Source organism: Lotus japonicus, chromosome 3, assembly GCF_012489685.1.
Source record: "Lotus japonicus ecotype B-129 chromosome 3, LjGifu_v1.2".
Lineage (NCBI taxonomy): Eukaryota > Viridiplantae > Streptophyta > Magnoliopsida > Fabales > Fabaceae > Lotus > Lotus japonicus.
This window is the reverse complement of record NC_080043.1, coordinates 15,237,662-15,251,597: the sequence shown is the minus strand read 5'-3', so window position 1 is coordinate 15,251,597 and position 13,936 is coordinate 15,237,662. Positions and strand designations below refer to the sequence as shown.

Sequence of the window (13,936 nt, the reverse complement as noted above, 5' to 3'; positions counted from 1 at the left end):
CTATGTACCAGGTACTACGATCTATAGTGATATATCAAAGAGGTTGTTTGGTCTCAATTAAAGTACATACATCGATAAAGGGTTGTAATGTTTCAACATAGAAGATTCCAAGAAAGGATCTTCGCCTATATCACATGACATAAATCTTTTGAAGACTCATTCTCTGTCCAATAAGGAAGAGAGAGAGAGACTGCATGAGCAAGATTCCAAATGCCTCATCAATTGGAACTATCATGTATGTCATGTTATGTACTTAACCAAATAACTCATGTGCATTAAGTATGACAGACAAATACCAGTCAAATCCTAAAGAAAGTCACTGAGTAGTGATCAAGAATATCCTTAAGTACTTAAAAATGACTAAATGATATTCTTTCTTAGTATATGAAGGTAAATGCGAGACTAGTGTGACATGTTACACTAAAATTGTTCGTTGAACATAATAGTTGAAATTAACGACTAAATTTCAGAGAGAAATTTTTTCAGTCCAAAAATTCACCACAAATTTACAAACGGACTACTTTATCAAAAATGTCAAACCGTCGCTAAATTTATCTCTATTAGCCGATAAATATAACCTTTGCTATTTTTTTTCCTGATGAATACAAATAACCTTTAGTTTAGTATAGATAGATATATAGATATATAAATTAAAAGATTATATTTGATAAATAAATTAGATTAGATATGCTTTTGAAAAAAACTTGATATTGTCTCCCTCTCTCTCACATATGAAAATTAGGGTTTTTCAGAGGGGTTTAGATTTGAGAGCCATTGCTTGCACCAAACGAAAACCCCTCAATTTCTCATTCAAAACCATCTATCTCCATTGACGCGCACTTTCACAGCGTACAGTGTAGAGCTAGCTCCCAGATGGTTCGCTCCAATGGCGTCCGCCTCCTCCGATCTCTTCCCGCCGCTAAACTCCTCCGAGACGCCGCCGCCAAATCAGTACGCAAACTCGGCTTTTTCTACGTTTTCTCTGTGAACTGCGATCAAACAATGTGAAAAAATTGTTTTTTTAATTAATTTTTTGGTTGTGAATCTCAGGTTTATAATGGAGTCTTCCAAAGGGGCTATAGGGTATTCAATTCAGGACCCTGCAAACCTTCCGGCATTGTTGAAAGTTTTTCTTCAAAGGGTACGTGACAAGTTCACTTTTTTATTGTTTTGAGTTTGGGATTTTGTGAGTTGGTAGTGCAATCTGTTGAATTAGATTGATGGTTTTTAGTCCAATTCTTGTTTCCTTGGGATGTTGTTGAATTGAGATTTTTCTGTGTTTTTAAGTATGATTTAAGGTTATACTTCTGTAGTATTGTTTTTTTAATCAGTTCGTGTCACATCGAATTGCAGTCGGAAACAATGTTAATTTGAAGAGGAGGATGCTATTTGGAGCAGCTAATACATATTGGGCAGGATGTAGATCCATTCATAGCACAGGTACAAATTATTCAATTATGTTGGGTTAAATATGTTTTTCGTCCCCGAGAATTTGGTTTTCGTCCCTGTATTAAAATTTCTTGGCTTTTCATCCTGTAACTTGCTAGTGTGTATCATACAGGTGTATTTGTTTATTGTCCCTTGCATGTCAATGACTTTTATTTCTCCTTTACTCCTTTTCAGCATCACTGGCAAGAGACTATTATGATGTTCTTGGTGTGAGTAAGAATGCAAGTTCTTCTGAACTAAAGGCAGCATACTATGGGGTACGTTTAACTTAACCAGTATCATTATACATTGGCTTCTATGCCAAAAGTATGTTGTTATTTTATTTTTGGTGAACATCTTGACTTATTTTCTGCAAAAGTTTGCAATTTATTATATCTTTTCTTGTTAAAAGGGGTCACATAGCCAAAAAATTTTAGAATTTCTATTCTTTTCCACGCGTTAAGAAAAATGTTCATTTTTCTTTTTGGTTTTAGTTTATGGATACTTGGGTCAGCTCTTGTGATCATATCCCATGCTATCAATGGGAGTGAAGTCCGCCTATCCACCAACATAAATTTTCCATGTGTTTGCTTAAAAATAATAGTTTGAATTGGACGAGGAAGAGTTTGTTTTGTATGACATTGCTCTTACATTTTGTTTAATATGCCATCACTTATTAACATTGATAACATGGAAATGTTTTTAACTATTTGTGTTTAATTTCTGCACTGGCTACCATTTGTTTGATTCTTTTTGATGGAATATATGCCCTCTTGTATTATTTTCATGTCTGCACATGTTTTATGCCTAATGATTGTGAACATATTTCTGTTCCTCTCATTTTTTATTCTTTCTTTCTTGACATGAATTATTCAAACATGTCCAGCATGCATGAGTTGTTTGAACGAAATCATTCTGTCATTTTTCTATTTCTACTGTCTCAAATTTTTTCCATGCTCTTTAGCTTGCAAAGAAGCTCCATCCAGACACAAACAAAGATGACCCTGAGGCTGAAAAGAAGTTTCAAGAAGTTTCAATTGCATATGAGGTGTACCCTTGTTCTTTTTACTACATAGAGGTCAACTTTAGATCATTGTATGATCAGTGAACTTACAGTTGTTACCTTTTAACTTTTTGGTTAATTGCACTGTAGGTTTTGAAGGATGAGGTAAAGCGTCAAGAGTATGATCAGGTCTCACATCTCTCCAGACATTTCTTTTGGATCCTCTGTTCAATATTATGCTGTTACTGTATTCGGATAATTTGTTGGATAGATAATTGATTTTATGTACAAGAGACTTTAAATAGTTGATTGGTAATAAAAATGCAACAAGGAAATAGTAGGATGATACAGACCAACCCAAACACAAGGTGAAATAGAAGAAATAGAGATTTAGAAGAAATAGAGATTATAAGTAAGGTAAATATCTGTATATTATAAGAGAAATGTGATTGCAGTAGGGAAATCTACTGTTTTAGAGGTGAAGCTCCTATAGAGAACTAGTGCTCTCCATTCTTCCTAATAGCCATATTCTTTCATACCCTACTCTCATGCTAACCAGTTCCTATATGGACTCACACGCCTCACACACCCAAAACCCCGTAACTAACTTCTCCCCTTGCATATTCTCTCACTGACAGCTCATTATTCATTGTTAACTCCCACTTTTCTGCTTCTCCTGGTGTAAACACGCCATACTCTGGGCCTATACGATCCGGGCACAGCTTGTTCGTCTCCATGGGCCCATGACTCATTTTGTGTCCTATCATAGAAACCAAGCAGATGACTTCTGTTTTGTGGAGATAAGAGAACTGAACATAAAATTTAGAGATATTGAGAAAAATAGAGGGAACTGGTTGGGGAAGAATGGCAAACTTGTTTTTGAGTTTATTAGGCTTATATCTTATTTATGTTCAACCTTTTCCATTTGATTTAGTTTAACATGCATATGTAGGTTGGCCATGATGCTTACATAAACCCACAAGCCGGTGGTTTTGAAGGCAATCCATTTGAGGTGAGCAGAGATTCCGTATTCATGTAATGATTAAAGGGGTTTCTTCCTTTTTGTTGTTGTAAGTCATGTCTGTCAGTGGATCCTTCATAACGGGGTATCATGACATCGTTTAATCTATGTAGCCAAAAGGCTCTGGTTGTTGTTGGTGGTGTCTGTTAGTAGATCTCTAATTATTTTTTCAATAGGCCAGACCCCATTATAGTGGATATTTTATTAGTATTTGTGATTCATAGTCATAGCAATAATAAATATTCATCTTTATATAATGTTTTATTTTTTTTGACAACAAAAAATATATATTGATACATAAATAGAAACATGAGAACACACCTCTCATGCTAATGCTCCACAAAAAACCACCTAAAATCATGGGAAAAGAGAATTTGGGAGTGAGCCTCATTAAAACCTTACTAGGAAAAACACATCTTTATATAATGTTTTAATGTTAAATTTATGCTTTACAGACACTAATCAAGCTGCTGCATGCATTAATTATCTGTTCAATCTAAACAATATTTTACGTTTTTATTCTGTTATACAAATGTGCATTCTTTAGCAGTCATACAAGCAGACAAGCACCTTAATTTGCATTTTATGTTTGATTAGTGATCTGTTCTTCTTTTAATTTGACTACAAACTTTAGAAATAATTTGCTTTTTATTTAAATACATGTCTCTGGAACTTGCTTAAGTTATATGTTTCATGTTCAGAGACAAAAATGATATAGATTTTTTAATTCTCTGATGATTCCCTCAATGTCAATCAGGATTTTGTCAAAGGCATGTTCAATCAGAAATTTGGTGGAGATGATGTCAAGGTTCTTTCTTTCGTTATATTTGGATGTTTTTAAGTGTGCTCTGGACATTTTCTACGGAAATACATTTTAATATATTTTTCAGACTTCCATCGAACTATCATTTATGGAAGCTGTCCAAGGATGTGCCAAAACTCTTACATATCAAACAGATGTGCGGTGTAACACTTGTGGTATGGTCATTGCTTAACTTTTATATGCTGAGCTGTTAGCTGTCACTACAATATTCAGTTTAATTTGTCTGGCCTGTGGATCTGGAAGGTCACAAATTCTTTCTCTTGCTCAACTATTCCAGGTGGCAGTGGGGTACCTCCGGGTACAAGACCTGAAACTTGTAAGCGCTGTAAAGGGTCAGGAGTGGTCAGTATTGTTATCAAGTTACAGTTTAATCTTTGATGGTTTTACAAGTTACTATTGTTTTTGTTAAATTGATGGCTTTGTTATTTGTCCAGATGTTTGTACAAGCCGGCATATTTAGGGTGGACCAAACATGTGGCACATGTAAGGGAACTGGCAAAATTGTAAAGGTATGGTGAAAACATTCAATTGTTTTTAGATCAAATTGTCTTTTTTTAGTTTATTAGTCAAGGGTTCAGATATGATGGACTTAGCTGCGGTTCATGTAACTTGTGTATTGTTGATCTTATTTCTTTTTACGTGGCAGTAATCTATTTTTGGAGGTTTTCCTCCCACTTCACCATTCATTTATATAAATACATCATTCAAATGACTATCTCTAGGTTCATCATATGAAGCATATAGCTATGCTGGTCTCTCATACCAATCATTAGTAATTTTTGTTCTTTTGTTGTTGGGATCAGAATTTCTGCAAGTCATGCAATGGTGCAAAGGTTATCAAAGGAACAAAGTCAGTCAAGTTGGATATTATGGCTGGTAACCATTATTTTTGAATTTTTGGGATGCATTATTATCATTTGAATCATCAATCATGTTTATATCTCTTACTAAGAGAAAATATCAACTGAAAAAGCGATTTCTATGTGGGCTTTCCTTTCTATTGTGTCAACCACTTCTCTCAGTCTTACTATCTACTGAAGTTGATAATAGTTTATTACTAATTAGGTACTTCTCATCCACTTGTGTGTGTCAATCTGCCCCATTTTATTTTAATTATATATATATATATATATATATATATATATATATTCCTGATTGTCAATTTATTTATGTGAACGAGAAAGAAGGATTAGAATAGAGATATATTGATTCCACTAGCTATAAGATCCTGCTTTTCAGAATGAAATTTGTATGAAAAAGAACTAGACCAAACACAATTATTTTGCCATTATATATTTTTATTTTACTAGTAATATGACAACAAAGCAAAGAGCGACAGTTAGCATTTTATTTTGCATATTTTATTTGGTAGTTTGGAACACTGATTTTTGAATAATTTGGAGTCCTGTTGAACCTATTTTTCTGTCAGTAAATTTCATTCTATCACTTTTTGTCACAGACAACAATGATTTTGAGTTTTTGAGTGATTTACATTTTTATTAAAATTGCAGGTATGGATAGCAACGAGACCATAAAGGTTTGCAGAAGTGGTGGTGCAGATCCTGATGGAGGTCACCCTGGTGATCTGTATGTTACTATCATGGTAAAAGCATTAATCTCTTCATAGATCGGACTTTGGAGGTTGTCTCCCATTTTCTTCCATATCTTCTCATAAGCCCATCATTTTCTTGTCCTTTTTCCTTCCTGCAGGTCAGGGAAGATCCTGTCTTCCGTAGAGAAGGATCTGATATCCATGTAGATGCTCCTTTAAGTATCACTCAGGTAATTTCCTTTATTTAGAAAATCTTGAGCTATGACCGATTGAGTTTTTCGTGGTTTTGATTAACTTATGTGAGTTATGTCTGCATCTTATTATTTGTGCTAGTTTATAATTCTGGGGGAAGCAAATTGGTTGCATTCCTAGATGGAAGTAATTCTGTGACCTTGTTGGACATTTGTTTTTCATCAGTTTGTTGTATTTGGATTCATGTGCAATGCTCCACGTGATCTAGCTGTGGATGGAGTTGAGTCATCTATCATTGGATTTGGGGGCTGTAGGGGATAATCTTATTGTAGCCTAGTCAGGCTCTCTCCAGTAATTTTCATATATTCGTTGTACTTGCAGCGTTAGTACTACACAACACTTGTCCTAAAATGGTGTCTATTTACATCTTTTGCAAAGATTCCTCAGGCTAGGGAATGGATATTTATCATTCTTAGCTTGCTAGTAAGGTCCTAAAAACTCAGTTCATAACTCCTTAGTTTATACATCTGCCAGCTGGTACCCTAAGGCCAAAAGGAACATATGTTTTTATCAAACCACAGACTAACTTCTCAATGTTGGTCTATCTCAATGCTTTTTGTCGTGTCAGTTGAACTGGATTATGAGTAATGATGATGGCTGATTTTTTGTCACAGCTAGTTCATAGGAATAGGATCTTCATACTTTATGTTCAAGCCATCCAATACCATTTTTTCCACTTTAGGAAGAGGGTAGGATTACCTTTACTCTTTTATATGCTAAGAATGCCATAGTCTTTGTAAACCTCCGAAACTGAGCATGTGGTGAGTGGTGACTGCTTCTCAGCCGATAGGATGCTGTTAGAACCCAGCCAAGAAGAAGATAGAAACTATGATATTGTGGAATATGAACCCTAATTCCCAAATAGGAATTAGAGAGAATGTACAAAGTTGCAGAGCATTCGAGAGGCTCTGCTCTCTCCCAAGTCCCAATTTCCTAAATGATCTCAAAAGATGTCTAAACTGTCATAGCAATCCCTTATTTATAGGCTATAAACCCACTAACACTAAGCCCACTAACAATAAGCCCACTCTAATTCTAGGTCTCTATCATCACTTCCCCCCTAAACATCCACCTTGTCCTCAAGGTGGGAAAAAAGAGAACAAAAGGACCAACAATTGTAACCAGTTGGGCCAGGCCCAATACAACACAAACCAAAAATAAAAATCAAAACAGAATGCTTTTCTCTCCTCTTGGGCTCATTCCTTCTGTAGCATTATGGGCTTTGGCCTTGTGGTCAAACTTTGACCCAATTCTGAAAAATCTAGCTGAGCCAGCCTTGCTCTGCTTCGTATGAACGCATGTGCGTGTGAAGACAACTGAAAAATCACACCCAAACAGCGATGACAGAAACTAGCGTCCACCGCCGTAACTGCAAAGTCCGGTGGCTTCGCCGGCGGCCTCAAGGCAGTTTCCGGTTGGCAAACCATCGAGCTTCCATCCTCTGTTGCGTACAAACCCATGTATGGATGAGCACTACGTGAACCCAAACACAACCAGATGACGTCGGAATCTGCTTCCGCCGCCGTAACCGCAATATCTGGTGGTTTCGCCGGTGGTCGATTGGCGTCCGATTTGCGATAATCGCTAAGGAAGAAGCGTGAACCACTGCCAACATGACCTGGCGATTCAGTCTCCGGCGGACTGGCGAACTCTGATGAGCAAGGAGTTGAGTAGAGAGGTTTATGTTCGATGATTTTGGGAAAAACGTCGTTCTCCACACGCTCTGCTTGCGAGACTGACAAGCCACCGGCCGCAAGAATCGAAACCTTCGTTGGCTTCGGTGACTCCTCCGCCACTGCTCCAATGTGCTCTGCCGCTGCGAACTCCGATTTTACCGTCATTACAGCCTCCTCTTCTCTCTGCACCGATCCCGCTGTAGGTTGCTCCTTCTCGGAATTCTCAGAATTCTACTCAATCTCTGATGGCGCTAACAACACTGAATTCGCCTCTGTTTTGGCTTCAATCAAATCTGGTTCTGGCAGGTACAGATCTGCTTCTGGTTCGAATTCTCTCAACAATGCCATCACAAAATCTCACCACCTTGCCCTCTGATTTTGTCTTTTACAGGAATACCACCAGTTGTAAGCATCTCGCCTCAAAGACCTCTTCGCCTCTGAGAATTTCTTCTCTTCTGATATTCCCCTGGCCTCACAATACTGCTCCACACTGATGAGCCACCCCCAAGCCTCTCTTCCATCGAATCTGGGGAACATCTGGCCACCACAGCACCTAGATCGGTGCTCTGATACCATTGTTAGAACGCAGCCAAGAAGAAGATAGAAACTATGATATTGTGGAATATGAACCCTAATTCCCAAATAGGAATTAGAGAGAATGTACAAAGTTGCAGAGCATTCGAGAGGCTCTGCTCTCTCCCAAGTCCCAATTTCCTAAATGATCTCAAAAGATGTCTAAACTCTCATAGCAATCCCTTATTTATAGGCTATAAGCCCACTAACACTAAGCCCACTCTAATTCTAGGTCTCTATCAGATGCCTTCTTTAACATGGAAACTTTGTTTTCCCACTTTTTCAGTAATATCCAGGGGACCTCAAATACACTTCTTCTCTAAATTTCCATGAAGATAGGCACTTGTAACATTGAATTAGTCAATTTCCACCCAAAGTGAGCAGTGAGACTGAGAGTATAATTTGCATCATGTTCATCTTTGCTATCGGAGTAAAATTCTCATTGTCAATACCATACACCTTTCTAAACCCTTGTGACTCTAATATAATATTGCTTCATTCTGATCTTGAGTACCATCTGACCAATACTTGACCAGCATATATCCATTTGCTCTTGAACCAGTTTGTATCCTTTAATGCCTCTCGGTCTGATGTTGGGATCTTTGTAGGGTTTAGAGAGGACATAAAGCTATGGTTCTGCGAGCAAAGATTTTCCAGACAAATTGGGAATTGGGAATTTGGGATGTTGAATACAATACCTTTTTCTTTTCCTCAAGGCAATGGGCAACTCATCTGATCTTGGGTTACAACTTACAATTATGTCAAGGCGTATCCAAGTATCAGATGCAAGGGTTGGAAAAGACAAACTAACACAAAACATAGAAAACTCTAAAAAATGGGTTTACCTTGTTCAGTAGTGTAACGCCCCGATTTCTCGAGTGTCACACAGTAACCAATTAATCCAATTTTCGCAAAGAATTTTCGTCGTTCAATTACTAATCTTGATTTAATGACAAAAATTCAATTATTGCGAAACTTAATCTTTACGAAATAAACATTGCGGAATAATTAAGACATACACTTCTGGAAAAAAAAAACTCCTTAATAAAAGATAACCGTAATATCAAAGTACAATAAAACGAAACCTTGGGCGAAAGCCCTACAACAAATAAATCCTGAAAGCAAGAAAATAAGTAATAGTCCGATACGGTCTCTCAGTCCCACAGAAAGTAAAGTCCTAGTCCAGATCCCGCTCCGGAACATCAGCTTCCGCTTCACGCGCCCTCTTCTTGGACCGTTCCAGCTTGATCACACCCTTCCGAGGACCCACCCTGAAGCACTTGGGACGCCCAGGAACGCGCTGCGCACGGACTTCCGGCTTGGCCTCTGGTGGTGGAGACTCCACTGCCTCCTCCTCGTGCAATCGTGACTCCACAGTCGTGTCCTCCGAAGGGTCTTCTGTCGAGTCCTCCGAAGGGTCTTCTTCTTCCTCGTCCCCATGAAACCTAGCTGGAGGATGCAGAAACATAACTGACCCATCCCTGAGGATCTGACTCTCTATGACCGTCCCCGTTCTCTTCCTTCCCAAGAGCACCGCACCGCCGACATAGATCCTCCGAACTCCGGAATTGTCGGTCTCCCAGAGCCGGTCTTCCTCTGGCCTATCCAAAACGATCATCCTGGGAAAACCAATGTTGTAGCTGACGCTCTTAGTCGAAAGGCTATGCATGTATCCTCGTTGATGGTCAAGGAGTTAGAACTGCTGGAGGCGTTCCGAGACATGCATAGCCTTGGTTCTAACTCCTTGACCATCAACGAGGATACATGCATAGCCTTTCGACTAAGAGCGTCAGCTACAACATTGGTTTTCCCCGGATGATCGTTCTGGATAGGCCAGAGGAAGACCGGCTCTGGGAGACCGACAATTCCGGAGTTCGGAGGATCTATGTCGGCGGTGCGGTGCTCTTGGGAAGGAACAGAACAGGGACGGTCATAGAGAGTCAGATCCTCAGGGATGGGTCAGTTATGTTTCCACATCCTCCAGCTAGGTTTCATGGGGACGAGGAAGAAGAAGACCCTTCGGAGGACACGACAGTGGAGTCACGATTGCACGAGGAGGAGGAGGCAGTGGAGTCTCCACCACCAGAGGCCAAGCCGGAAGTCCGTGCGCAGCGCGTTCCTGGGCGTCCCAAGTGCTTCAGGGTGGGTCCTCGGAAGAGTGTGATCAAGCTGGAACGGTCCAAGAAGCGGAAGCTGATGTTCCGGAGCGGGATCTGGACTAGGACTGAGAGACTGTATCGGACTATTACTTATTTTCTTGCTTTCAGGATTTATTTGTTGTAGGGCTTTCGCCCAAGGGTTCGTTTTATTGTACTTTGATATTACGGTTATCTTTTATTAAGGAGTTTTTTTTTTCCAGAAGTGTATGTCTTAATTATTCCGCAATGTTTATTTCGTAAAGATTAAGTTTCGCAATAATTGAATTTTTGTCATTAAATCAAGATTAATAATTGAACAACGAAAATTCTTTGCGAAAATTGGATTAATTGGTTACTGTGTGACACTCGAGAAATCGGGGCGTTACAAGTAGCATGTTGAAGCCTGGACTCCGGACTATTGGGCGGATGCTAGGTGGTGGTACTGTGTGCTGGCTGTTGGGTTGATGTTACTGGGTGTTGTGCAAGCCACTCTATGTGCGCATAATACTCGGTGAGAGAAAGACCTTTAAGCAAGAGTTCCATCGAAGAAGTGAAGAGTCATCTGATTGTGGATCAGTAAAGCAAATCGGAACTCAATAGTCTTATCAAAGTGAACCGATGGCGTAACATGTTTTTTCCCCCAAAAATGTGTTTGATACTTGTTCAGCAACACATATAGATGAGGTCTCTAAGTTTATCGGTGTTTGAAAATTGATATTAGTGGCTTAAAAATTGAATTGATTAAAAGCACTACATGCAACTCAATTGAAAAAATATTTAAAGATGATGTTATTTCTAATTATTAAACATTACAAACATAAAATCATTTAAATGTTAAAAAGACTTTCAAGTCCTACCTATAAATCACAAAAAACATATTGTGCGAGTATATAGGGTTACCCGCAAAATTTTGTGGGGGGCCCTACCTGATATAGGTAATTTTTATTGGTACTATTTGATCTTTGTCTAATTGAAATTCCTAGGCTATGGCCTGTGGAACTAGATACAATTTGGGGGGACTGGGGTCTAAGTGTCTAACAATCATCAGTGTGGCTGGTTCTGTCTGATTTAATGTTTGTTTTTTCTTTCGGTTGTGGTAGTTTTGATTGTTGCTGAAAGCTTCATTGTCGTGCATGTTTGGAGTAGTTGTTTAAGTTGCATTATAGAAGTATTATATTCTACTTAACATAATCTAAATAATGAATATTCTATTTTTTTCAGGCAATGTTGGGCGGAACCATTCAGGTCCCAACTCTTACTGGAGATGTTGTTCTTAAGGTTCGTATTGCTATTGCAATTTAATCATTTCCAGCATTTGGTTTTAGTTATTGATGAAGTTTGAATGGCGGGTCTTGTTTGGCAGGTTCGTCCTGGCACTCAACCTGGTCAGAAGGTGGTTCTGAAAAAGAAAGGTAAGCTAATTGATATCATTTATGTACATTATTATGAGAGATAATAAGAAAGCTTGTTGTGTGAAAAATATATTTGAAATTCCATGAAGCTGTTGCATGGATTTTTAGTAGTTAAGTTTAAGCTGATCTTTTTGCCATTATTAACTTGTTTGTTCTCTTAATAGGGATCAAGACAAAAAGATCTAACACATTTGGTGATCAATTCGTTCATTTTAACGTCCGCGTCCCAATGTAAGTGTGTTACAATCTCATATTATTCAATGTGGATGTTTACCCTAGGCTTATGCTTTTTAGGTAAAAATACATCTTTATGGTGGATGTTTGCGATATAAATGCCCATTTGTTGTAATGTTGTGCAGAAACTTGACAGAGAGACAGCGTGAATTGATGGAAGAGTTTTCAAAGGAAGAGCATGGTGAAATTGATAATCAGAGAGCTGCTTCTGCTTCTGGGTGAAAACTTTTGCAGAATTTGCAGTAGTCTCTAGAGAAGTTTTGTAGGAGTATTTATGGAATGGTGTTAGTTTTGGTCCACTCCACTTTGGTTGTATGTAATATTTGGCGCCATAAGTGACAATCACAACTTAAATTATAAGCTTAGAAGGCAATTCCCTCAGGCACCTATGGACCACAGCATTCTTGGCTGTGCTGTATATATTTTTCTTTATAAAGGGTTCAAGTCACAAATTGTCATTCTTTTTCCTACTATCTTATAAAGAGGAACCTTTTCGTTTCTGAGGCATGACAAACTTTCTGCATTGATTATCACCATAAATTTTGATTAATTATTCATTTTTCTGGTGACCTGTGCTATGATTATCTTGTTCTAGTGATGATGAAATTTTTTATGATTTCACGAGAGGTTGATAGCGGCAATTTTATATTGAATTTTTGAATTTTACTTCATTTTTTTTTCTGCTAAAAGCTAAAGCTTACAATTCATTATGTCAATTTTCTCCTAAAGTGAAGAGGTATGTTACCACCAAATGTGTAGATTAACTGATATATAGTTATTTTAGCTTAAGTAGATGTCTTAGCTCAAGTTCCTGTGAATGAACTGCTTTAAATAATGTGTAAGGAGGGGTTTATTGCTTATAGAAGTCATTTCCGGTTCTAACATGACTCACTCAGTAGAGAATCGTGTGGTCTAAACCTAAAAAAGTGAAGAGGTTTGGCAGAAGATCATAGAGAACAACAACAATGATATATACACACCTCATTTTTTAAACATTTCATTTCCATCTATTTTTGTTTCTATCTCTTTTCTCTTATCATTTATCACATCTCATATTTTCTCTCTCTTACTTTTTCTTTTCTTCATATCTCTCTCTTCATTCCACCTCTTCCACCTCAAAAAGAGGTGTGTAAGTAACATTATTGATGCTCGAGATGTTGAATCCGAACAAGACACGTAAGAACTAAGAACTATGACTGCATTTGAGTCTCACCACCTTCAACTGATCAGGAAACAAACCAAGAAGAAATTGATGTCGTCATGTTTCAGTTTCAGGTAACACTTCAGACAGAGATCTCAAATAAGACATTGGAGGTCGAAAATATGTGGAGCAAATCAAAGTAGTTAAACTAAACCATTCAGTGCCTGTTTGGTTTATATTTTAAATGCTTTCACCCAACGGAGGTCCAAAGCCTCTTTTACGTTTGGGGCATTGAAAGTGCTTTCACCCAACGGAGGCCCAAAACCTTTTTTATTTTATTTTTTAATTTAATTTCTTTCGCAATTTCAAGCCAGGAATGATTATTATGAGCGGCAAAACTCTCCATACCAACTTTGTCATGTGTCTGGCAAAGCTCATCTCAAGGGAAAGTTCTCTCATATGTTATCATGTGAAGTTATTATGTCTATCTCCCTCTTCATATGTATTAAATATGTGAGACCCTTTAAATATTGATGAAAAAAGATACAATATTGATATGTCACATGAGAGGACTAAATCCAATTTTTTTTAGTGAATGAGAAAATAATTCAAGTGCAATTTGTAGTTAATATTAATATTTAGCAGTTAATAAATAAAATTAAAAATATTATTAAAATTATTAA

At 37.7% G+C, this 13,936-nt stretch overlaps 1 protein-coding gene across 1 annotated transcript; it reads left to right on the top strand.

Moving 5' to 3' along the window:
* Positions 1–698: 698 nt before the first annotated feature.
* On the top strand, positions 699–12,681 carry LOC130748904 (chaperone protein dnaJ GFA2, mitochondrial-like). Its single transcript, XM_057602155.1, has 18 exons — positions 699–951; positions 1,051–1,141; positions 1,354–1,440; positions 1,624–1,706; positions 2,393–2,476; positions 2,582–2,620; positions 3,384–3,443; positions 4,210–4,260; positions 4,343–4,430; positions 4,553–4,617; positions 4,710–4,784; positions 5,079–5,151; positions 5,787–5,878; positions 5,986–6,057; positions 11,688–11,744; positions 11,830–11,878; positions 12,043–12,109; positions 12,238–12,681. Exons 1-18 carry the CDS (start codon positions 874–876, stop codon positions 12,332–12,334), a joined length of 1,308 nt encoding a protein of 435 aa, XP_057458138.1. The 5' UTR covers positions 699–873; the 3' UTR covers positions 12,335–12,681.
* The last annotated feature ends 1,255 nt before the right edge of the window (positions 12,682–13,936 follow it).